The sequence below is a fragment of the Thamnophis sirtalis genome, unplaced genomic scaffold (genome assembly GCF_051295495.1).
Source record: "Thamnophis sirtalis isolate CommonGarterSnake01/CBP01778 unplaced genomic scaffold, rThaSir2_p1.2 scaffold_6, whole genome shotgun sequence".
In the NCBI taxonomy this organism is placed as follows: Eukaryota; Metazoa; Chordata; class Lepidosauria; order Squamata; family Natricidae; genus Thamnophis; species Thamnophis sirtalis.
This window is the reverse complement of record NW_028261386.1, coordinates 4254871-4280901: the sequence shown is the minus strand read 5'-3', so window position 1 is coordinate 4280901 and position 26031 is coordinate 4254871. Positions and strand designations below refer to the sequence as shown.

Below are 26031 nucleotides of genomic sequence, written 5' to 3'. Positions count from 1 at the left end.
CCTAGGCCATCATAATAATAATGAACAGCTTACATTTTGCAACGATACCGTTAATATCATGAAACAACAACATCTGCCTATTGCAGGTTTTATCCCAGCTGGATAAAAATGCCAAGTCCAATCTAAACATCTGGCTGACTGTGCCATGAAGCAGAATACGAAGACCGGAAAAATAGAATGACTGTGGCGGAAAAAGAAGCAAAGAGAACACCAACAGCGGTAGCCACCTTGGGCGCCATCCCAAAACATCTGGAGCACCACCTGAGCCCCATTGGCATTGACAAACCCACCATCAGTCAATTGCAAATGGCAACTTTACTTTACAGAACAGCTTACATCCTCCAGCGATACTGTTAACACCACGAAATGTCAACATCTGCCTATCCCAGGCCCTTGGGAAGGTCTCACTCGGTGGATAAAAATGCCAAATACAATCCGAACATCTGGCTGATTCTGTCACCAACCATAATAATATTTATTGATGTGGATAATTGACTAATTGGTTAGAGATTTGATTGATTACGTGGCATCAAGTCGTCTTTTGATCTGTGGCACATTACTTTTTTAAAATGTGCGCACTGATTTTTCTGCATTTCTCTTTTAAACATTGCAATAACATTTTTGTTTTTCAAAAAAAAAAAAAAATGTGTCCGTAGGAATAACAGAAATGGATCTAAAATTCCAAAAGAAGAGGAAGTAATTAGGAAAATGCTGAAATGGATAAATTGATGTGGGAATTGAAGAACGAAAACGAATCAGAATATTATAAGACCTGGGACAAATTTTATCGATGGTTGGATAGAATAGAGATTAGAATTATGTACGAAACTATAAGAGTGAAAATGTGTAAGATAAAAAAAAAGCAACGTGGTTGCAAATAAGCAGGTGGCTATAATATAATGCCAGGACGGTTACACTGTGTCCAATGTTTTAATTTGTTTTCAATTAAAAAAACTTTATTTTTTAAAAAAAGGGAGTAACAGAAACGGATCCTTGTTTTGGGGGCAAAGATCGTTCTCCGTAGCCAAGGGAGGAATTGGAGTTGATGTAGCTCCTTAACACAGCCAAATTGGATTAACAGACCAATCAGATTGGATTAACAGGCCGGAGTCCCCAAGGGGCTTCGAATATTCCCCTCGGTCAGTAAATACCCCTCCTTCAGCTGGCAGCCCAATCCCTCCTTCCCGTCTATCCAACAAAATAAAAGCAAAAAGGTTAAAGCATTTTGGATAAAAATATGGTGGATTATGCAAAATGTTCTTTAAAAAAGGATAAAGTTTACCCCTCAGTTATTTTTTGTTAGGTATAATTACTGATTGTATAGTTGTAGAGATTAATTTGATTTTGCATTTAATAACTGCAGCTAGATTGTTGGTGGCGCAATACTGGAAGAAGGAAGATTTGCCTACGATTCAAGAATGGACACTGAAAGTAACAAACCTAGCAGAGATGGCCAAAATATCTGCATATCTTAAGGACCACTCAAACAAGAGATATAAACTGGAGTGGAAAAGATGGATTGATTATACTCAAAATAAATATGGGACTAAGAAATTTCAGATAGTTTATGATTAAAGACCAGGATTGATATAAATTGTCTAGAGCTAGTCTAGCAAGGAGGAGCTAAAGCTCAATTGAAAGATGTTATTAACTATATTTTTTTCTTTTTAAGTGTATTTTAGATTGTTTTTGTTAAAGATTTATACCCTGTATTGGTTCTGGGAAGTCCGGGGGGGGGGGAGGTTGGGGGAAATTGGGGGGTGGAGGGTGGAGGGTGGAAAGTAAGTATTTGTAAAAGTTTGTTTTTCAAAATTCTCATTAAAGAATAAAAAAAAATAAAAGCCAGTTCTGAATAATCACATTTGTCTGTCAATTTTCAGTTTTTGCCTTGATTGCAAAAAAATTTTCTTTCTCCCATATGGGAAGCATGCAATTCATTTATGCTAACCCAGCTTCCTTGTTTTGTGGGGAAATTAGAAGATAACAAAGAAGATAACAATAACAGAGTTGGAAGGGACCTTGGAGGTCCTCTAGTCCAGCCCCCTGCTCAAGTAGGAGTGGAGGAAGGTGTGTTGGATGCGTTCACCCCTTTGAGTTACAGGCAGTCCACAACTTACAACCATTTGTTTAGTGACCGTTCAAAGTTAAAAATGGATTGAAAATGTGTCTTATGACGGTTTTCCACGCTTATGACCGTTGAAGCGTACACTCGTGATCGTGCGATTCCCTTTTGCGACCTTCTCACAAGCAAAGTCAGAGGGGAAGCCAGATTCAGTTTACAGCCGCGTTCCTAACTTAACAAACGCTGCGACTCACTTAACAACGGTGGCAAGAAAGGTTGTAAAACGGGGCAAAAGTTGCTTAACCACCGTCTCACTTAGCAACGGAAATTTTGGGCTCAATTGTAATTGGAAATGGAGGACTACGTACCTTCTTTGAAATTAATGAAGGCGGGATACAAAGAACTAAATAAAATAAAATATAAAATACAACTGGGGGGCATGCAAGCCCCCACATGCCCCGTTTTCGGCCTAGGCGGCCTCCTGTAGCACCCTGCCGGCCAAAACGGGGAGCGGGGGGGACTCATGTGGGCCCACACCCCATTTTGGCCAGCAGGGTGCTGCAGGAGGCCATCCAGTCTGAAAACAGGGAACTGGGGCAGTGGTAGGTTTCAAAAAAATTTTGAACCTACTCTGTGGGTTTGGCCTCCTTTGTGGGAGTGGCTTGCCAGCCATGTGACCTGGTGGGAGTGGCTTGCTGGCCATGTGTTCTCCCTCCCTCCCTCTCTCTCTCTCTCTCTCCTTCCTTTTGTCTCTCTGTCCCTTTTCCCTTTTTTTTCTTTCATCTCTCTCTCACTTTTTCTTTCTTTTTTCTTTTTTTCTTTATTTATTTCTTCCTTTCTTTCTCTTTCTCTTTCTCTCTCTGCATGAGTGTGTGTGTGTGTGTGTGTGTGTGTGTGTCAGTAGTGGGTTTCAAAAATTTTTGGAATCTCTTCTGTAGGTGTGGCCTGCTTTCTGGTGGAACCTCTTCTAACTGGTTCGGTAGATTTAACAAACCGGTTTTACCGAACTGGTGCGTGCGAACGGGTAGGAACCCACCTCTGAATTGGGGCCACATTTGGCTGCCAGAGGCACCGTGGGCGGCCCCGTGGGCCAGATTTAAGCACCCCCAAGGGCTGGGTTCGGCCCGTGGGCCTTGAGATTGACACCCTTGTTATAGAATCTCTGCATCAACGTTCCTCACTTTTCCACCCCAAATTCCTCTCTCTCTCTCTCTCTCTCTCTCTCTCTCTCTCTCTCTCTCTCTCTCTCTCTCTCTCTCTCTCTCTCTCTCTCTCTCTCTCTATATATATATATATATACATATATATATATATATATATATATATATATATATATATATATATATATATATATATATATATATATATATATATATATATATATATATAAAAGTTCATTCACATAACAGTAGGGCCCCCAGTTCCTTGATTGACAGCGGCAACTTCTTTCAGCCTCTTCCAACAGTGGCAACGAAAAGTAACCAAGGACCATATTCAAGTACACAAATCATTTTATTTATTTTTAGGCCAGGCAAAGCTCTAACAAAACTGCTTGGCAGAAGTCCAATTGACTGATAAGATCATCTTCCCACAGGTATAGTTTATAGGCAGCAAGGCTCACATTTTCCTCTGATTCTAAGCAGACAATATCGTGTCTCCCCTTCGTTTTATTTTCCAAAGAGCCCTGCCTGCCTGGAATACAGGTAGTCCTCAGTTTATGACCACAATAGAGCCGTCAAGGGTTGGGGGCGCATGGAGGTCTCAGGAAAGAGCAACAAAAATGATTAGGGGACTGGAGACTAAAACAAATGAAGAACAATTGCAGGAACTGGGTATGTCTAGTTTAATAGAAAGAAGGACCAGGGGAGACATGATAGCAGTCTTCCAATATCTCAGGGGTTGCCACAAAGAAGAGGGAGTCAAGCTATTCTCCAAGGCAGGACAAGAAGAAATGGGTGGAAACTAATCAAGGAGAGAAGCAACTTAGAACTGAGGAGGAATTTCCTGACAGTTAGAACAATTAATGAGTGGAACAGAAGTTGCCTCCAGAAGTTGTGAATGCCCCAACACTGGAAGTCTTTAAGAAGTTGTTGGATGACCATTTGTCTAAAGTGGTGTAGGGTTTCCTGCCTAGGCAGGGGGTTGGACTAGAAGACCTCCAAGGACCCTTCCAACTGTCTTATTCTGTTAAGTCTTTCCTTAGCACTTGGCCACAACAGGTGCCCCCAAGACGAGTCCCGTGTCACGCTCCCCGAACCCATGCCCCCCAAGCCATGCCCACCATGGTCACGACCCCATGGCTCTCCGAGGTCAAACACAACCCTGATTCAGCCCTCAATGGAATCGAGTTTGACACCCCTGCCTTATATCATCTCAGTCAAACGATCGTCCAGTCTATTTTTGAAGAAAAATAGTTAATAATAATAATAAATAACAATACAAAGTTATTTCTTCCCATCTAAACAGCAGAAGTGGGTTGCTATTGGTTCACATTGGTTTGGGCGAACCGGTAGTGGTATTTTGGCCTTGATCTCCTGAACCAGGAGTGACTGAGGCTGGCCGCGCCCCTGAACCGGTTCCCCAGTCGCCGAACAATTTGCACGCGCAGAACAATTTAAACTCAACTGCGCACGAGTGCACAGTAGTGCGCATCTGGTGCGCGTGCGAACCGAACTGACCACAACGCCGGCAGAACCCACCCCAGCTAAACAGGGAATGAACTTGATAAGCCTCCGTAGTGTTGGCTGTATGTCCAGCGTGAAAGACGAAGTCCATACCTGAAGATCCAGTTGAATTGATTTAGAGCAGTGTTTCTCAACCTTGGGAACTTGAAGATGTCCGGACTTCAACTCCCAGAATTCCCCAACCAGCATTCGCTGGCTGGGGAATTCTGGGAGTTAAAGTCCGGACATCTTCAAGTTGCCAAAGTTGAGAAACACTGATTTAGAGCTACTGTTGGCTGTGCACAAGAATCTTCTAAACAATAGTATATTGTTAATTGTAGAAAAAAAATATTGAAAGAAATGCTCTCTATGTCAAAACGCAGCTAGAGGATATATATTGCTTATAGTAAAATAGACCAAAAGAGAGATATGAAATGGTAATTGGGTGTAATTTTTGGAAAGGGCCATTGAAGATATTGTTTATGTATTAAGAAAAAAATGAGTGCAAAAAAATGGAAAATAAAGGAAGGAAATAATTTGGTTGAAAGTGAAAAACCAAGCTGTGATCTAAAATGGATTATGTAAATGAGAGGATGTAAAAGGAAAGATCCGGTCAACACTTTGTTTCTATAATAAGTATAAAGTTGCATTAAAAAAAAAAAAAGTTGAAAAAAAATCTTCTAAACCAGGGGTGTTAAACTCAAGGCCTGGGGGCCAAATCCAGCCCACCGAGTGCTTAGATCTGGCCCGCGGTTCCACCACAAATCCGCGAAGCCCTTATCCGCGGAGACATAACCGTGAAGACTAGTTCGTGCCGTTCAAAGCGCTAAGGAAAAATGCGACCCTACCGCGATGACATAATCGTGGAGGGCAAATCCGTGCATTTCCAAGCACTCAGTACCCTAAACCTAACCCTAAACCTAACCCTAACCCTAAACCTAACCCTAAACCTAACCCTAAACCTAACCCTAAACCTAACCCTAAGCCTAACCCTAACCCTAAACCTAAACCTAACCCTAAAACAAACCCCTAAACCTAATCCTAACCCTTACCTTAATTGAAATCGGCTTTCAGCCGTGGGGCCGTTTTGAAGCGCCTTTCTGTTGCCGCGCTGTTGTCGCGGCAGTGATGACGCGTGGTGATGACGTCGCAGCTTTAGCGACGCGCTTATGTCTCCGCGGATAAGGGCTTCACGGTTTTGTCGTGCCACGCAGGCCCGTGGGCCCATCCTGGGAACAGAGAAGACCTGGCTTACGGTCCCTCTGCCAGCAAAAAGGGAGCTCGGGAGGTGGGGGGGAGCACATGCAGCCCACCCGAACTCCGTTTTCCCTGGCAGAGGGCTGCAGGAGGCTGTCGTGGCCGAAAATGGAGCCCGGGAGGGCTGTCGTGGCCGGAAATGGAGCCTCAATGAGTGACATCGAGCTGGCCACTCCCACCCTGGACAGACAGACAGACAGACACACACACACACACACACACACCAAGGTCAAATACAACCTGGATGCAACCCTCAATGAAATTGAGTTTTGACAGCCCTGTTCTAAACGAACGGTCAGAAGTTGGACTTAGATAAGGGTCAAGGGAATTCAAGGGGTTGCTTGTGGCTACGTAGGGGAGCCTAGGCTGATTCCTCTTTTTAACTCCACCCCAGGTTCTACCACTCCTTCCATAAAGCACCAAAACGGCATGGGGCCACCTTATTTGAGGGACCACATCTCGCCCATTATATCTACCTGTTCCAACAGATCCACCAGGAGAGGCATGTTATAGAGCCCGACTATTAGGGAGTTCTATCTGCGGGTGATGGGGGGGGGGTAGGAGTTCATTCATTCATTCATCACATTCGACACTACAGGACATCCTTGAGTGATGCGCTGGCCTAGAGGTGGAGCTCTTGCCTTACAATCATGAGGCTGTGAGTTCAATCCTAGGGAGAGGCAGATATTTATCTCTCTTGGCACAATGAGAATATATCTGATGGGAAAAACTCCGCATTGGTGTCAGGAAGGGCATCCGGCCAGTAAACATTCTGCTAGCTCTATTCAGTTGATGATGATGATGGTGATCAGAGGGGGGTGACCCAGAAGGAGAGCCTTTTATGTCATGGCGCCAGCCCTTGGGAGCATCGCTAGAGATGAGATGAACTCTATTGGGCTTTTCACAAGGTCTTGAAGACTTAGCTAGGGCGCCAGGCATGGTGGCCAGGCGCCACGCCAGAGCTCCTGGAATGGATGCTGATTTGATGGCTTTTGGAGGTTTCATCTCAGCTGCTGCTTAAGTATTTATTGCATTCTTGTTTACGTTGGCTATGAACTGTTATAACCATTAATCAATGTTACAAATGTTATTAACCTTTTTAGCTGCCCAGAAGCCATGCTTTGGAGGCGGGCAGCTATATCAATTGAAAGTAAATAAAATAAATAGGGGCAGCCATTGAAAATCACTGCTTGTTCCTCCTACCCTTTTTAGCCTTCGAGGGAACTAGAGAGCGTCCCCAAATGTTGGGGGATAACAAAGGAAAAGGGAGGGAGGGAGGGAGGGGGAAAAAAAACAGCATAATGCAAGGTTGGGCAATATTTTATATTGGTGATTTTTTTAAAAAAAACAATCTCCTTCTCCTTCCCTCCTTTTTCTCCTCCTTCCCTTTCTCCTCCTTCCCCCCTTCTATTTTCTCCTTCCTATCCTCTTCCTCCTCCCTTCCTTCCTCCCTTCTTTTTTCTCCTTCTCCTCCTCTGCCTTCCTCCTCCTTCCTCCCCTTCCTCTTTTCTCCTTTCTCCTCCTCCTTCCCCCTTCTGCTTCTCCTTCCTCCTTCCTCTTCTCTCCTTCCTCTTTTCTCCTCCTTCCTCCTCCCCCTTCTCCTTCCTCTCTTCTCCTTTCTCCTCCCTCCTCTTCTTCCTTCCCCTTCCCCTTCTCCTCCTTCCTCTTTTCTCCTTTCTCCCTCCCTCCTCTTCCTCCTTCCCCTTTTCCTCCTTCTTTCCTCCTTTCCCTCCTTCCTCCTTCCTTCCTCTCCTCCTCCCCCCCCCATGCTTTAATGTTCTTAGGATGAACAACAGTAAAGATTTGGAATAAGCATTCGGAATACATTGGGGAAATTTTTCTAATGCATCTTTGAAATTAAAAAAAAAAAATACATACTTATGTACCATAAGCAACACAGGATAATTTTGCCAGACTCTTATAACAAGGGCTGAGAGAGAGAATGCAAAGTGTTTTGACTTAAGGTACGCACTCAGTTCCTATGGATTTTACATGCTCTTTTAGCCAAAAAGGATCATTTTGCTGTTCATTTCGGTGAAATGGGAAAAATAAAAGAAATGTATGTTCATAATTGGGCTTTGGGAACATTTGCTCCCTATAATTCTCCTCTGGGTTATTGAGTTGCGGTTTTAATGTAGCTTCCCATGTCTCTGTCTCTCTCTTTCTCTCTTTCTTTCTCTCCTCTCTCTCTCTTTTGATTCTCTCGTTCTCTCTCTTTCCCTCCCCTCTCCCTCTTTCTCTCTTCTCTTTTTCTCTCTCTCTCTTTCTCTCTCTCTTTCAATTCATTCTCTCTATTCCGCCCCTTTCTCTCTCTCCTCTCTCCTTTGATTCTCTTGTTCTCTCTCTCTCCTTCTCTCCTGTCTCTCTCTTCTCTCCTCTCTTTCTCTTCCCTCTCCTTCCTCTTTCTCTCTCTCTCTCTTTCTCTCTCCTCTCTCTTTCCCTTCTCTCATTCTCCCCCTTTCTCTCCTTCTCTCCCCTCTCCCCCTATCTTTCTCTCCTCTCTCTCTTTCTCTCCTCTTTTCGTTCTCTCTCTCTCTCTTTCTCTTCCCTTCCTTTCCTCCCTCTCTTTCTCTCCTCTCTCTTCCCCTCTCATTCTCTCCTCTCCCCCCATCTCTTTTGTATATTTTCAGCTACTCTGTTTTTCCCATTTTTTTCTTGATAAAACACACCAGCCACCTAACAGCACATATAATAAGAGAGATAGCAAAAGAGACCATGCAGAGAACTGCTTAAAATCTGAATTGCCGCTGGTGTTCTGGCCAAGTGCCTGTGCCTTTAAGGATGGTGTGACATAAATCTTCTCCCCTTGTGTGGCTTGTGGTAACATTCAGTGTCTATCTGATAAAGAGAAGGCAACCATAGAGAGGAACAAGAGTCACATTTCAAATTAAACCTAAGCCCCAGAGGCTGAATTCCACACCCAGCAGACTAACATATTCACACATAGTAATTATTGTGTTCACACAACAGCTTCTTGCAGGTTGCCAGGCCAGCCAATCACAATAATTTTACTTTTAACAACTGATATTGAGATGCAATTAAGCTGGCTCCCAAGCTGGGGAGATCTCCTTCATTTCTAGATGTCAGCTGATGGAGTTTCTGTCAAATTCACAAGGGCAGAATGCAACCTTATTACTCCGGTCACTTGACAATCTTCTACAAAATTGGAAAAATCTCTCTCTCTTTTTTTTCATGCATCGCACACAGAAAGGTGGAAAGAAAGAGAAGCAGATGCGCAGCAGCAAAGCGAGTGGACTCCGTTATGGTAACAATGGGGACGCCTTTGGAAGACCGAAAGAAACAGGTTAGTGTCAGATCACGTGGGGAGGAGAAAAAAAAATCTATCGATAGGTAATCCTTGAATTACGACCACAATTGAGCTCAAAATTTCTGTTGGTAAGTGAAACAGTCGTTAAGTGAATTTTGATCCGTTGTATGACTTTTCTTGCCATTGTTGTCAAACGGCTATTCCGGCAGGCCTGGGGCTGTTGACCTCACTGTTGAGGTCCAGCCCCGATTGGAACGAATGCATGTGTTGTGATTTTAAATCCGTCTTTTTTTATTATTTCTTTTTTCCTCTTCTTTTTGTAAGCCACCCGGAGTCCTTTGGGAGTCCTTGGGCGGCATATAAATTCCATTAAACTTAAACTTAATCCCTGCAGTGCTTAAATAAGTAACAGGGTTGTCAAGTGGCTTCCCCAGTGACTTTACTTGTCGGAAGATCACAGAAAGTGATCACATGATTTTATTTATTTATTTATTTATTAGACTTATATACCGCTTCATAGGGCTTTCAGCCCTCTCTAAGCGGTTTACAATATATTTTTTTTAGCAAATTGAGTCAGCAACTTGCCCCCACAGTCCGGGTCCTCATTTCACCCACCTCGGAAGGATGGAAGGCTGAGTCGACCTTGAGCCGGTGAGATTTGAACCACTGAGCTGCAGATCACAGTCAGCTAAAGTGGCCTGCAGTACTGCACCCTAACCACTGCGCCACCTCGGCTCATTTCCCGGGACATGGTAACATGATCCCGGGACATGGCAACCCTCATAGATATAAATGAGTTTCCAAGCATCCAAATTTTGGTCACATGACTATGGGGAAAGCTGCAGCGGTTATAAGTGTGAAAAATGGGCCTAAGTCACTTTTTTCAGTTACGTTGTAGCTTCGAATGATCACTAAATGAACTATTGTAAGTCAAGGACTATCTGCACGGGCAGTCCTCTATTTATGACTATAATGGACCCATTACAGTGGTCATTAAATAGGTCACCCACATGACCGGCTCGATTATATGACCTTTTTAAAAATTCTTCTTCACTTCCTCTTTTATCACTTTGGTTTTCAAGGAAGATATAAAATTCTTGTTAGGTTGGTTTCCGGTGACTGCTGCAGTCATTAACCAAACCAATTAGATCGTGTCACATTGGTCACAAAACAGGTCACCCACATGATCAGTCCAATTTTACAACCTTTTTTAATGGTGGTGGTTTAGTGACTGCTACCAGTCACTGAACAATTATTCACTATGGACCGAAAACCAGAAATAAACGCTGGTTTTGGCAAAAAAAAAGTGGTGAAAGGCCATCACATTTATTTATTTATTTTATTTTATAATTAAAATTTATATGCCGCCCAATCCCGAAGGACTCCGGGCGGCTTACAAAAAGAAAAAAGAAGAAGAAAAGGAAATAAGAAAAGGATAGTTTAAAATTCACAAAACACACGCATTCGCTCTAATCAGGGTTGGACCTCAACAATGAGGTCAACAGCCCCAGGCCTGCTGGAATAGCCAGGTTTTAGTAGCTTTCCTGAAGGCCATGAGAGTGGGTAGGGTCCGGATCTCTGGGGGGAGCTGATTCCACAGGGTCGGAGCAGCCACAGAGAAGGCTCTCCTCCAGGGGCCCGCCAGCCGACACTGTCTGGCTGATGGCATCTAAAGGAGGCCCAATCTGTGGGATCTTACCGGCCGCTGGGAGGTATGTGGCAGTAGGCGGTCTCGCAGGTACACTGGCCCTAAGCCATGTAGGGCTTTAAAGGTAATAACCAATAACCTTAAATTGCATCCGGAGACCAATTGGTAGCCAGTGCAGCTTGCGGAGGACAGGTGTAACGTGGGTGTACCTCGGTACACCCAATATCGCTCGCGCGGCCGCATTCTAGACTAGCTGTAGTCTCCGAACGCTTTTCAAGGGTAGCCCCATGTAGAGCGTGTTGCAATAATCCAGCCTTGAGGTGACAAGGGCGTGAGTAACCGTTTGAAGTGCCTCCCGATCCAAATAGGGCCGCAATTGCTGCACCAGGCGAACCTGGGCAAACATGTGATGACTTGGCTCCATATGCTTCCCCGGATACCTCTCCAGATGTCAGCACACAGGAGGATGAACCAGTTGCAGGTACAGCTGGAGGGGAGCGAATCAATGGTTCCAAGCAGCCACCTGAGAGGGATTTGGGTGAAGCACAGCTGCAGCCCTGAGGCTTCGGGTGGAGAAAGCTTGTAGCTACATCCAACTAGTGAAGAGGAAGAGGAACTGCCTGCTGTAGCTGATCAAAGAACACGTAGGACAGAGAAAAGGCAGGAGCAGCGAAGGTCAGCCAACCTCAATGGTGGAGAGTGGAAGGATTTATATCCTTCCATCACGGCCGAAGGACTGCAAGGAATGTAAACCCTTCGATCCTCCACTATTCAGTCAGAACTGAAGAAGCTTCTTGGGTGAGAAGCGAAACGTCTTCAAGGAAGAATGAAGGAAGTCCAGTTGCCTCTTGAAAAAGCACCTCTGGGTACCTCTCCTATTGTACAAGCCGCTTGGGAAAGACTCCTTTTCAGGTTTACTAATGTCAACCGTGAGCATTCCTATCCGTGCTAAGCAAGCCCAGTTAAAGAGTCATGGGGGCTCCATCACGGGAGGCTTCCAAGAAGAGATAGGACAGGCATTTGCCTGAAATGCTGTAGGGTCTCATGCTTGAGCAAGAGGCTGGATTAGATGACCTCCAAGGCCCCTTCCAACTCTGTTTTCCTATGTTCTAAGTCCCATGGAATTTACAATACTCGAGTCCCTAGGCCAGTGATGGCTAACCTTTTTGTCCTCGTGTGCTGAAAGTGTGTGTGCATGTGTCCACAGTCATAATGCAATGCCCCCCCGCACGCCCTTCCCCCGTGCATGTGTGTGTGTGATGCCTCCTGCGATCCCCCCCCCACGCATGTGCGTGCAACTCCCTGCGCCCAGTTTTGGGCCTAGCAGGCCTCCCTGAAGCCTCCTGGGACCAAAAACGGGGCACGCTGCAATTCCCCACAGCCCATTTTGTAACTAGCAGGCCTCCCTGAAGCCTCCTGGGATAAAAAAATGGGCCGTGGGGGGGAGCACTGTACGCCCCCCTGCATTCTCCTTGTCCCCACGCATGCGTGTGTGACCCTTCTGCCCCCCCATTTGCGCATGCACTCCCCCACGCATGCACACACATCTCCCGCATGCGCCCTGCCTCCCAGGCATGTGCGGCAGAGACTGAAAAATCAGCTGGCCGGCAGGAGACATACGTCATGCGCGATGGAGCTGAGCTGGGGTGCTGACTCGCGTGCTCGCAGAGAGGGCTCCACAGGTTCGCCATCATGGCCCTAGGCAGAACGTTTACGCCTCCATCATAGATTGCCATGGAATTTATCCAATCTTCATCCTAACCATCTTTAAAGAGGCTCAGTGGCTCAGTGGCTTAAAGACGCTGGAGATGGTCTCAGCTTCAGCGGTTCAAGTCCTAACAACGCATGGCTGAGTGAGCTCCCGTCACTTGCCTCAATTTTGTGCCCACTTAGCCGTTTGAAAGCATGCTACACACAAATAGATAAATAGGTATCACTTCACAAGGACTATAACATTGTTTCATGATTGTGTAAATCCACCCAGTACTGTGAACACATACTCATGTGTTCCCCAGTGCAACACATGAGTACAAGGCGACATGGCTGGTAATGTCACAGCTGATGCCACAGGATGCTCATGGCTGTATGGGTGCACTCTGCAGGGCTAATTCATCCCTTGTGATGCATCGTGAATAAACTCATGAGCACAAACTAGATTGTCTAGCAATCTTCAACAACCAAATAACTACAGAAGGATAGAATCAAGATCACGTGAACTATTAATACCACTGCATAATGCCTCGGTAAGGCCAAACTTGGAATACGGCATCCAGTTTTGGTCGCCACGATGTAGAAAAGATGTGGAGACTTTAGAAAGAGTGCAGAGAAGAGCAACAAAGATGATTAGGGGACTGGAGATTAAAACATATGAGGAACGGTTGCAGGAACTGGGTATGTCTAGTTTAATGAAAAGAAGGATAAGGGGAGACACGATAGCAGTCTTCCAATATCTCAGGGGCTGCCACGAAGAGGGAGTCAAGCTATTCTCCAAAGCACCTGAGGGCAGGACAAGAAGCCATGGATGGAAACTAATCAAAGAGAGAAGCAACCTAGAACTAAGGAGAAAATTCCTGACAGTTAGAACAATTAATCAGTGGAATGATTTGCATCCAGAAGTTGTGAATGCCCCAACACTGGAGGTCTTTAAGAAGAGATTGGGCAGCCATTTGTCCAGAATTGTATAGGGTCTCCTGTTTAAGTAGGGGGTTGGACTAGAGGACCTCCAAGGTCCTTCCAACCCCTGTCATTATGTTATGACAAGACCCAAGCAATGCATTTTCAATCCAGATCCTTTCAAGTTGCCACTTCTCTGTATATACAATATATACAAGAGTTTTTGGCTCCAATTAAAATTGCTGTCAGGCGTGCAATTATATCCCTTTTAGGCTCTTTGGCCTGCCACTCTCTCTCTTATTTCATTATGCTGTTTCATTAGTGTGGTAGTTGGGAGGGGGGAATAGAAAGGAGTAGGATTGTGGAATGTGTTGTTGTCATTCTTTTCTAGAAGCCCAAGGTCATCTTTTGCCTCCGCACCTCTGCACCTGACCGGAACCAGCTGGGTGGAGATGCCAGCGTGGAAGAAGAAGATTGGACCATGTGATGGATTTGTGGGTGTGGGGACAAGATCATGAACTTTCAACTGGGTGGGAATAAGATGTCTGACTTATTAAATTGGAACTTTAAGGATTGTTTTGCCTTGGACTCTGATTTAATTGCATGATACTTGGAACGCTGACATTTGCATCATATCTGGAAGGTGATAGTGGCTGGCAAACCCGTCCCAACAGTTTTAATGAAGGGAATAAATACATTTAAATGAATAATAGACTGAGAAAGAAAAAAAAACCCTAGGACCACTCCCACCAACACTTGACAGGGCAAGCTACTAGAATACAGGAAGTCCTCGACATGCCACCACAATTGAGCCCGAAATTTCCGTGGCTAAGTAAAACATTTGTTAAGTGAATTTTGCCCCATCTTATGACTTTTTATGCCACAATTGTTAACTGTATCGCTGCAGTTATTAAGTTAGTATAAGATGGTTGTTAAATGAATCTGGATTCCCCCTTGACTTTGCACATCTGGAGGATGCAAAAGGCAATCCCGTGACCCGGGGGGCACTGCAACCGTCATAAATATGAAGCAGTTGCCAAGCCTCTATGAATTTTATTCATGTGATCATGGGGATGCTGCAACAGTCATGAGTGTGAAAAATGATCATGTCACTTTTTTCGGGGCGGTTGTAAACATTGAACCGTCACTAAATGAACTGTTGTAAGTCAAGGATTGCCTTTATAAACTGAGAGAAAACTCTACTCCTGTGATGATATTACCTAGAAACGTCTGCAAGGAAACAACCAAGCTCAGAGAGTGCCAAGGACCCCACAGTCCTCCTCTTCTTCCCTCCCTCCCTCCCTCCCTCTCTTCTAGTACTGATGATGTTACCTAATTTGGTAATGAAATGTCTCCTAAAAAGCAACAAAACTTAGAGAGCACAAAAGTTTCGAGTTTCATTTTATTTATATGCCGCCCTATTCCCAGTGGGACTCAGGGCGGCGCACAAACCCAAGAGGGGAAGGGAGACACAAAAACTACACAAAAAGTACAGGGCATGTAAAAACAACCAACAGCCACACGATTCGAGAGGGGAAGGGAACTCATCGACCCCAGGCCTGCCGACACAGCCAGGTTTTAACGGCTTTTCGGAAGGCCTGGAGAGAGGTGAGGGTCCGAATCTCTGCGGGGAGTTCCAAAGGGCCGGAGGCGCCACAGAGAAGGCCCTCCCCCGGGTAGTGGCCAGATGACATTGGCTAGTAGACAGAACCCGGAGGAGGCCCAACCTGTGTGATCTAATGGGTCTTTGGGAGGTAATTGGCAGCAGGCGGTCTCTCAAGTACCCAGGTCCAATACCATGAAGGGCTTTATAAGTGACGACTAGCACCTTGAAGCGTATCCGGAGACCAATCGGTAACCAGTGCAGCTTGCGGAGGATAGGTGTAACGTGGGTGTACCGAGGTGTACCCACAATCGCTCGCGCGGCTGCATTCTGGACGAGCTGAAGGACCTCTTATTTCAACCTGAGCTACAGGTATTCTCTTTTATTGGTACCATATTTTTCAGAATATAACACACACCTTTCCCCCCCCTAAAAGAGCGTGGAAATGTTGGTGTGTCTTATACACTGAATACAGCCATTTTTGGCTTCCTGAAGCCCCGCTGTTTTTTACAAAAACGGAGGTTTTTTTTAACCATACCCCAGCCCTGCTGAATAGCAGTAGACTTATATACCGCTTCATAGGCCTTTCAGGCCTCTCTAAGCGGTTTACAGAGAGTCAGCATATTGCCCCCAACAATCTGGGTCCTCATTTTACCCACCTCGGAAGGATGGAAGGCTGAGTCAACCCTGAGCTGGTGAGATTTGAACCGCTGACCTGCTGATCTAGCAGTAGCCTGCAGTGCTGCTTTTAACCACTGCGCCACCTTGGCTCACTGTAGCCTGCAGAGTGCTGCTGGGGGCTGAGGGAAGGCAAAATAATTTTTTTCTTACTTACCTCCTCAAAATCCTGGTGCATCTTATACACTGGTGTGTCTTATAGTCCGAAAAATATGGTACTTTATGCCTGCCTATATTAAGAAACACAAGTTGAGCAGCTCGCAACAACTGTATAAAAGCGAGCGTCATAAAAAATATTAAAGGAAAAATCCATCAAAGCACCTCTAAGTGTCACAAACCTTGGGCTAAAACCCCAAAAGGAGAGTCTTAGCGCACAATCAATTAAAAATCAATTTTATGACTTTTCTTGCCTCGGTTGTTAAGTGAATCGCTGCCGTTAATAAGATAGTAGCCTGATAATGCATATTATTATTACGGCAGCAAGAATGGTCTTTGCCCAAAACTGGAAAAACAGGGAAATTCCATAAGTAATTAGGAAAATTCTGATTTGTGCTGAAATGGATAAATTGACGTGGGGATTGAAGAACGAAGATGAACCAGAATATTATAAGATCTGGGATAAATTTTATCAATGGTTGGAACAAAATAGGAAAGGCCCAAAATAAGCAATGACCAAGATTTATAGAATGGAGATTAGAATTATGTACGAAATCGTAACAGTGAAAACGTATAAGACAAGAAGAAAAGCAACATGGATGGAAATACGGTATCATTATAGCAATAGCAATAGCAGTTAGACTTCTATACCGCTTCATAGGGCTTTCAGCCCTCTCTAAGCAGTTTACAGAGTCAGCATATTGCCCCCAACAACAATCCGGGTCCTCATTTTACCCACCTCGGAAGGATGGAAGGCTGAGTCAACCTTGAGCCGGTGAGATTAGAACCGCTGAACTGCAGATAACAGTCAGCTGAAATGGCCTGCAGTACTGCACCCTAACCACTGCGCCACCTCGGCTCTTTATATTTGTAAATATTGAACAGACCAATTGTAAATAAGCATGGTGGCTATAATATTTAACTTTATCTTCTAGTATGTATGGAAAAAAACATTGCCTGGACGGTTACACTGTGTGCCATGTTTTAATGTGTGTTTAATAAAAAAAAAACTTTTTGATGAAAAATAATAAGATTCTAGCCTGGTTGCTAAGTGAATCTGGCTTCCTCATCGACTTGTGCTTGTCAGAAGGTTGCAAAAGATGCTCAAATCATCCTGGGACACAGCAGAGGTCATAACTATGAACCAGTTGCCTAGCGCCTCAATTTTGATCCCATGTTCATGGGGATGCTGCAAAGGTCATAACTGTGAAAAACGGCCATAAGACACATTTTTCAGGGCTGTTGAAACTTTGAACGGTCACTCACCGAACTCTTGTAAGTCGAGGACTTACCTGTATTGCAGGGACGTGCAGTCCCTAGAGGCAAGGGAGGCGTGGCCTCACCAGTCATGAGGAAAAGGAAAGGATTTTAAAGAATTTTTTTAAAATAATTAAAGCCAAGGTAGTTGCTGCCAGGTTCACAGTGACTTGGAACAGTGCTTTGTGTTAACCATAGGAGGAGGCCAGAGAACTAGGGGCCTCCTGTGCATAAGGAATTTTTCGCCTTTTAAGAGATAACCAAGGGTTAACAAGCAAAAAATTCCTTATGCAAATGAGGCACTTATTCTCTCGCCTCCTGTAAAGGGCATTTTTAGAGGCTTTTTAGAGTTCTCTGGGAGCAACTAGCTCAGTCTGACAGAGCTCTGGCCTTTCATGAGGGGAGGGCAGGGCAGGGCAGGGAGAAGCAGAGTTGAAATTGTCTCTGAAACAGCTGGAAAAGGTGCGTGTGGGGGGAGCGGGGAGGAATTCAAAAAGTTTGATCGAAAGGCAGCAGGGGAAGGGGGGGTATGGCAGCTGCTTTCAAGCCTTTGGAAAATATATCCAATCCAACTTCTGTGTTTGTGTTTGAGAGTGAGTGAATGAGAGAGGGATCAAAGTTCTCTGTGTGCGTGTGTTTGAGAGAGGGGGGAGGGAGGGAGGGAGGGAGGCAGGAGGGGGAGGGAGAAGAAAAAGAATGGAAAAACTTATTTTGCAAGGGGGGAAAATGCTGTCGCTTTAAATAGGAACTGAGCATGCTTGGCTGTGGAATTCTGGGAGTTGAAGTCCACAAGTCTAAAAAGTGCCTCACCAGGCCTAAAGCTGACCGCACGTCACTGCTGTATTGGTACTACCCTCTGCTTTCTTTTGGCCAAGTCAAAAGAAGGTTTTATTTTCAGGGTTGTTTTTTTTAATTCAATATTTTTTTATTTTTTTAATACAAATTATACATATTATAGGAACAAAGTGTGGCCCGGGTCTCTTCTATTACATCCTCTCATTGACATAGCCCATTTTACATCATAGTTCTGTTTTCACTTTCAGCCAAATTATCCTCTTCTATTATTTAGCATTATAATGAATAATAATGTATTATTGTACATTAGTAGACCAATAAGATTAGCAGTAAGATTGTTATTGTTAGGTAATTAATTAAGAAATAAAGAAATGATAGCATGTTGCTAATTGTAGAAAATATTGAAAGAAATGCTCTCTAGGTTTAAATTGAATTAGAAGATATATGTTGCCTATAGTAAAATATATAAATGGAGAAAATAAGAAATGAAAATCCGGTATAACTTTGAAAGGGAAATTGAAGATATTGTTTAGGTGTTAAGAAAAATAAGTAGAGATGAAAATAATAGTTTATTTGCAGGCTTTTGTCTTTTAGTGTCGTCAGTTCTCCAGCTACTGTCACATCCACTGTAAAGACTTTATTGTCTTCCTTATAGACAATTGTTAAGTCTGGCATGTTATGCAGGAAGTGCCGGTTTGACTGAATTCTAAAGTCATAAGTCACTTTTTTTCAGTGCTATTACAACACTGAACAGCCACTAAATGAACTACTTTAAGTCAAGAACTATCTGTACTCCTGTATCTTGGAGTCTTAGTGGACAAGCAACTAAATATGAGCCAGCAGTGTGCAGCGGCAGCCAAAAAAGCCGATGCAATCCTAAAATGCATTAACAGAGGGATACAATCAAGATCGAGGGTGGTACTAATACCACTCTATAAATAAAGCCTTAGTAAGGCCACACCTAGAGTACTGCATCCAGTTTTGGTTGTCACTCTATAAAAAAGATGTTGAGACTCTAGAAAGAGTTCAGAGAAGAGTAACCAGGATGATTAGGGGGGTAAAATATACAATGAACAGTTGCAGGAACTGGGCATGGCTAGTCTAGTGAAGAGAAGGACCAGGGGAGACATGATGGCAGTCTTCCAATATTTGAGGGGCTGCCACAGAGAGGAAGGGGTCAAGCTATTTTCCAAAGCACATGAAGGCCAGGTGAGAAATAATGGATAGAAACTGACCAAGGAGATTCAACCTAGAAATAAGGAGGAACTTTCTGACAGTGAGAACAATCAACCCATAGAACAGAAGTTGCCTTCGGAAATTGTGGGAGCTTCATCAGTGGAAGTTTTCAAGAAGAGACTGGACTGCCATCTGTCAGAAATGGTGTAGGGTCCCCTGCTTAGGTGGGTGGGAGGTTGGACTAGATGACCTACAAGGTCCTTTCCAACTCTGTTAATCTGTTAACCGTTTCCGCAATGAGAAAAGACAACTAGTAAAGCAGTTTTCTAAAATTCCTTGCAGTGCGGAGGGAGAGTCGTTAAGGGGGGGCAGCCCTTGAAGAGCATTCGGAGACTTCAACTTGTCCAGAATGCAGCCGCGCGAGAGATTGTGGGTGTACCTCGATACACCCACGTTACACCTATCCTCCGCGAGCTACACTGGCTTCCAATCGGTCTCCGGATACGTTTCAAGGTGCTAGTTATTACTTATAAAGCCCTTCATGGTATTGGACCTGGGTACTTGAGAGACCGCCTGCTGCCAATTACCTCCCAAAGTCCCATTAGATTGCACAGGGTTGGCCTCCTCCGGGTTCCATCTACTAGCCAATGCCATCTGGCTACGACCCGGGGGAGGGCCTTCTCTGTGGCAGCTCCGGCCCTTTGGAACGAACTCCCCGCAGAGATTCGGACCCTCACCTCTCTCCCTGCATTCCAAAAAGCCGTTAAGACCTGGCTGTGCTGGCAGGCCTGGGGTTGATGAGTTCCCTTCCCCTCTCGACAGGTGTGGTTGTTGTTATTTTAAATGTCTATTTTGTATTTGCATGTTCCCCTTCCCGTTGGAGTTGTTCGCCGCCCTGAGTCCCTTTTAGGGAATAGGGCGGCATATAAATAAAATAAAATTTCAAACTTCAAACTTCAAGTATATCAGAATGCTATTTCTGTCTTTGGGAGCAGCGCCTTCAACTGTGACATGGTTTGTTTTCATCGCCGTTTGCGAAACAAGCGGCGGGAGTGGGATTTCCCCACCACACAAACACACACACCCTCACACCAAGCCAAAAACCAAACAAACTGTTATGACTTAAGAGCGAAAGACAAGCCTTCCATCTGGCACCTCTTCTGCAGGGAATCTGCAGGTTGCATGTCAAACAGCAAAGTCAATTATTTCTCATCTGCAAACAAAATTGCTTCCTTTTTTTCCCAAGCATTGTTTGACCAGGTGGCAGCTTTCCAGGTTGAGCGAAGTTCCCATCGCTTGCTACCTGATCCAAATCAGATCCCATATTGAGCCGAGCAGACACCTTCTGCTTCAAAGCATCTGCTCCCACTTGGAGGATCTCCAACAGATGTTTTCAACGCCGTTGTATCCCCCTTAGGTTACCATCATAATTATTAAAGCCAATTTAAGGGCCGGGAGGCACAGCTAAATGATCACCCAGAGGTGTTTGCAGCTGGAATACGGGATTGGAGGAGGAGGGGGGGATAGACGGACCAAAATGAATTTAGTTTAAGTTTGTCCACATCTTCTCCAGCCTAGTGCCTTGCCTTCCCTGACATTTTGGACTACAGATCCCATCATCCCAAAGGGTTGGGACTGGTGGAAATGGCAGTCTGAGTTCTCTGGAAGCTTTGCAGGAAGCAACATGTCTGGAAATCATAAAGGCAGATTTGTAGCCCTTGCATTTTTATTTTATTTTATTTATAGTCCATCTTTGTAATTTTAACATCAGGCAGCAAACACACCTCATATTCAAAGTAACCCAGCCAGCTTTCATGGTTAACACCGGATTAGAACTCTCCATCTCCTAGTGATTGGCCCAAAGTCATCCAGTTGTCTTTCATGGCTAAGGCGGAACTAGAATTCTCCATCTCCTAGTGGTTGGCCAAAAGTCAACCAATTGCCTTTCATGACTAAGGCGGAACTAGAACTCTCCATCTCCTAGTGATTGGCCCAAAGCCAACCAATTGCCTTTCATGGCTAAGGCAGAACTAGAACTCTCCATCTCCTAGTGATTGGCCCAAAGTCAGCCAATTGCCTTTTGTGGCTAAGGCGGGACTAGAACTCTCCATCTCCTAGTGATTGGCCCAAAGTCAACCAATTGCCTTTTGTGGCTAAGGCGGGACTAGAACTCTCCCTCTCCTGGTGATTGGCCCAAAGTCAACCAGTTGCCTTTCATGGCTAAGGCGGAACTAGAACTCTCCCTCTCCTGGTGATTGGTCCAAAGTCACCCAATATGGCCATGGCAGGATTTGAACTCACGGTCTCCCGGTTTATAGCCCAGTTCCTTAAAGAGACCAAATTGACTCTCTTCACATCCATGTTTAAGGACATTTCCTTTCAATGGAACTTGATTCAACAAAAATTTTGAGCTCAATTGTGGTCGTAAGTCAAGGACTATCTGTACTTAAGGATGTTCTTCACACTTACGACTGTTGCAAGATTCCCGCAATCCTGTGATCAAAATTCGAATGCTTGGTAATCAGCCTGTATTCCCAGCCGGTTTCCAACAAGGATAGTCAATTCGGAAAGCTGGATAGGCTAAATAACTATGGGATTCATTTAACAACTATGGGGTGGGTGGGAAAAGTTGTAAAATCAGGCGTGACTCACTTAACAGCAGCCTTGCTTAGCAATGGAAATTCTGGTTCCAATTGTGGTTGTAAATTGAGGACTACCTGTATGTGATTGCAGATAGTCTTCGACTTATGACCACAACCGAGCCCCAAATTTGTTGTTAAGTAAGACATGTAAGTGAGTTTTGCCCCATTTTATGACTTTCCTGACCACAGTTGTTAAGTGAATCACTGCAGTTGATCAGTTAGTAACCTAGTTGTTAAGTGAATCTGGCTTCCCCATTGACTTTGCTTGAAGGAACATCACAAAAGGGGATCACACAACCCCGGGATGCTGCAGCCGTCATAAATATGAATCAGTTTGCCAAGCATCCCATTTTGATCACCTGACCATGGGGTGGGCGTGTGCAAAGGTCGTAACTATGAAAAACGGTCCTAAGTCACATTTTTCAGTGCTGTTGTAACTTTGAACGGTCACTAAGTGAACTGTTGTAAGTCGAGGACTATCTGTACCGCGGCAAGATTACTATATGCACAGAAATGGAAAGATCTAGCACCAGCCACCGTGGAGGAATGGTCGGCGATGTTGACAAGAGTTTGCTGAAATGGACAAATTGACTTCTTGGATTAGAGAAAAAAAACCTTATTTACATTTATTAGTGACTGGAAGCCTCTTATATATTTCTGTGTAAAAATGAAGAAAAAACGAACTTTTGATTTACGGTGTCAGGATCAGATAGGAGAGATTTCCAGAAAGAAAAGTAATACGATGCATCTTTAGAGAGAGGGGTTAAAAATATGTTTGTACTCCTAGCTACTGTGAAGAATATCAAAATCTATTACAATACAATACAATAGCAGAGTTGGAAGGGACCTGGGAGGTCTTCTAGTCCAACCCCCTGCCTAGGCAGGAAACCCTATACCGTTTCAGACAAATGGCTATCCAACATCTTCTTAAAGACTCCCAGTGTTGGGGTATTCACAACTTCTGGAGGCAACTTCTGTTCCACTGATTAATTGTGTATCTTCCTTCTTTCTTTTCTATTTTTCTTCAGCTTTCATTCTCTTGCACTTTTTTGCTTTTTAATTTCCTTTCCTTTATATTTTTATTATAAATTGTTATTATCTTCTTGTTCAAACTTTTAATTAAAATTATATACAAACAAGGCAATTTCACTAACTAAAGTCACAGCAATCTGCACTATCGTAAAGATCAGAGTCTATCCATAGATACCCCCTTGACTAAAATCAAATAGAATAGAACAGAATAACAGAGTTGGAAGGGACCTTGGAGGTCTTCTAGTCCAACCCCCTGCTTAGTCAGAAAACCCTACACCCCTTCAGACAAATGGTTGTCCAATCTCTTCTTAAAAACCTCCGGTGTTGGAGCATTCACAACTTCTGGAGGCAAGTTGTTCCACTGGTTAATTGTTCTAACTGTCAGTAAATTTCTCCTTAGTTCTAAGTTGCTTCTCTCCTTGATTAGTTTCCATCCATTGATTTTTGTCCCGTCCTCCGGTGCCTTGGAGAATAGCTTGACTCCTACTTCTTTATGGCAACCCCTGAGATATTGAAAGACTGCTATCATGTCACCCCTAGTCCTTCTTTTCATTAAACTTTTCATTCATGTTCTCTTAGCGCAGATATTTTGTTTCCATTTTGAATATGCAAGCTCAAATTAAAATTTGCAACAATTACTGTAGGAGCATTTAAGCAAGCAAGCAATTGGTAGTAAAAAAACTGGCAACCCACCACTGGTTAGGAACTAACTTGTGAGATAGTATTGGCTTGTGGTTTGCTAAAAGGGATTTAAAAAGAAATCTCATTGTCTTACCAGAATAGAGAATTGAACTAATCCCTATCTGGTTTTTTTTTTTACTACTTATTTGATTTTTTTAAAAATTTCTAGCCTTTTTTGTGGGGTAAGTAACCTCAAGGCAGTGTACATACCTGATGCTACTCGGTTCCACCACAAAACCGCGGTAGACTAAAGCGCGCTCGACGAAAGCGCGTACCTGACGTCATCACAGTGCGACGAAAACAGCACGCTGTGAGCGGTAAAGTTAAAATTAAAGCGTAAACCTAAACCTAACCCCCCCAAACCTAACCCTAAACCTAACCCTAAACCTAACCCTTACCTTTAAGTGAATCAGCTTGCTTTAAAAGCGCTTTTTAAAGCGCCCTTTTTTCTCTGTGGTCGTATTTGTTGCGCTGCTGATGACGTCAGGTACGCGCTTTAATCGGGCGTGCTTTAGTGGACCACGGTTTTGTCGTGCCACGATGCTACTCTTTCCCCCTACAATGACAACATTGTGAGGTGGTTTGAGTGGAGGGACAGTAATTTGCACAAAATTCACCTAGCATTAAACCAAACCAAATCAATTTGTTTTCTTAAAATGTTGGGAGGAAGATTCAGGTATAGAAATGACGGAAAAATATGCCCCATTGTTCTGCCTATGAGCATCTCCCTCATGCTGTCCATACTTAAAATGTGCAATACTAGCAAAGCAATTATATGCCAAATAAGTTGGTTGTGTAAGATAAGGGAAAATAGAACAAAATTTGAATTAATGAACAAAATGAGTTGGGTCTACAAATTATTATGGGAGGGGCTATAGTTTCTCAATACTTCCAGACCCTTTTGTGACTATGAAAATGGCAAAGCTTCGCCATTTTCTAGGTTGAAGACTTCTTCCAAACACAACTAAGGAGAAATTTCCCGACAGTGAGAACAATTAGATCAGTGGAACATTTTACCTCCAGAGGTTGTGGGTGCTCCAACAATGGAAGTTTTAAAGAAGAGACTGAATAGACACTTGTCTGGAATTGTATTGGGTGTCCTGCTTGAACAGGGGGCTGGACTAGAAGACCTCCAAGGTCCCTTCCATCTCTGTTATTCTGGTTTCAAGGACCATTCACATAGTTTAAAACTTAAATAGGATAATTCATTCTTCTTTCCAACTGATCTAAACCTCATGAAGGGATTTTCTTTCAATCACATGCCCTCCACCTATATTTGCTTTCAAATCATATCATTCTCAACTCATTCATGGTCGCTTGGAGCATCTTACAAAAAAAAAAAAAACCACCAAATAAAGTCCAATAAATTCATGCCCTCTGGTGACCACAATCAAATAAATCACTGCAAGGAAATGGACTGAATCGGGATCTCCCTAGACTTAATCCAGTATCTTCCCGCTGGAAACAATCTTCTAAAGTCTGAGAATCTTTTGCAAAGGAATTAATAAAACAAGATACAATTCTAAGTGCGTTGATGCTGCTATGAAACTCCTTTTCTAAAGACAAGAGGATTATTAAGCGCTGGAACAAGACTAATATGGGCCCCCCAAATGCAATGTGCACCCCCCCTGTGCATGCATCCCACCCCTGCGCATGTGCGCATGGCCTCCATGCATGCGATCGCGACCACCCGAATGTGCCCCCCCGCGCATGTGGGGCAGGGGGTCACTGCTTTGCCGAAACCCCATGAGGTCACTGTTTCAACCTCTGTGTCAATACCTGAAGTTATTAAGTGAATCACATGGCTGTTAAGTAAATCCTCCTCCTTTTCCCCTTCATGGGCCCCCTTTGAACTCCATGGGTCCCGGAACAATGTACCGGCTGCCCCTCCCTCTTCTCAGGCCTGTCTAAAGACAGTAGTAATGATCTTTTTGAAGGTTCATTGTGCTTTGACCCTAAGAAGACGGCGTGATAATTTTTTTAAAAAGCAAAACAAAAAGCAGATCTCCAAACAATCGATTCAGCCAATGGATGAAGACCTGAACGCATTCCATGCAAGCCGCTGTGAGTTTTCAGAAGTCCCAAATCTGAGAATCCAGCGGGTCCCGTCTTGCGCCAACTTCAAAAGATCTGGGCCGAAGTGGTTGGCTTCCCCATAGAAGTCCCGCCGTCCCTCCATTTCCCCCACCCTACCCTTCAAACGTTCATACCTGGATGACCCGCATGTTAAGGCCGGTCTCCTGAGCCAGCTGCTCACGGATGTGCCGGGTGGGTTTCGGAGTGGCGGCGAAGGCTGCTTTGAGGGTCTCCAGTTGTTTGGCTTTGATGGTGGTGCGGGGCCCCCTCCGTTTGGCCCCCAGATTTTGGTCGTCGTTCTCATTGCTGCCCACCTCCTTGTCGGAGATATTGGCGCTTTCCAAGTCCTTGGCGTCGTCCTGGCTGGGGTCTTGCGAATCCGGGGACAGGCTGGGGTCGCTACCAGTGGTAGCTGCAAGAGGAA

At 44.3% G+C, this 26031-nt stretch overlaps 1 protein-coding gene across 1 annotated transcript in view; it reads right to left on the bottom strand.

Annotated features, from left to right (window-relative positions):
* LHX1 (LIM homeobox 1) overlaps window positions 1-26031 on the bottom strand; it is an 81439-nt gene that overhangs the window by 17843 nt on the left and 37565 nt on the right. Inside the window, exon 3 of the mRNA XM_087719064.1 lies at window positions 25742-26019. Coding sequence (XP_087575190.1) covers window positions 25742-26019 — 278 coding nt within the window. The remainder of the gene's footprint in view (window positions 1-25741; window positions 26020-26031) is intronic.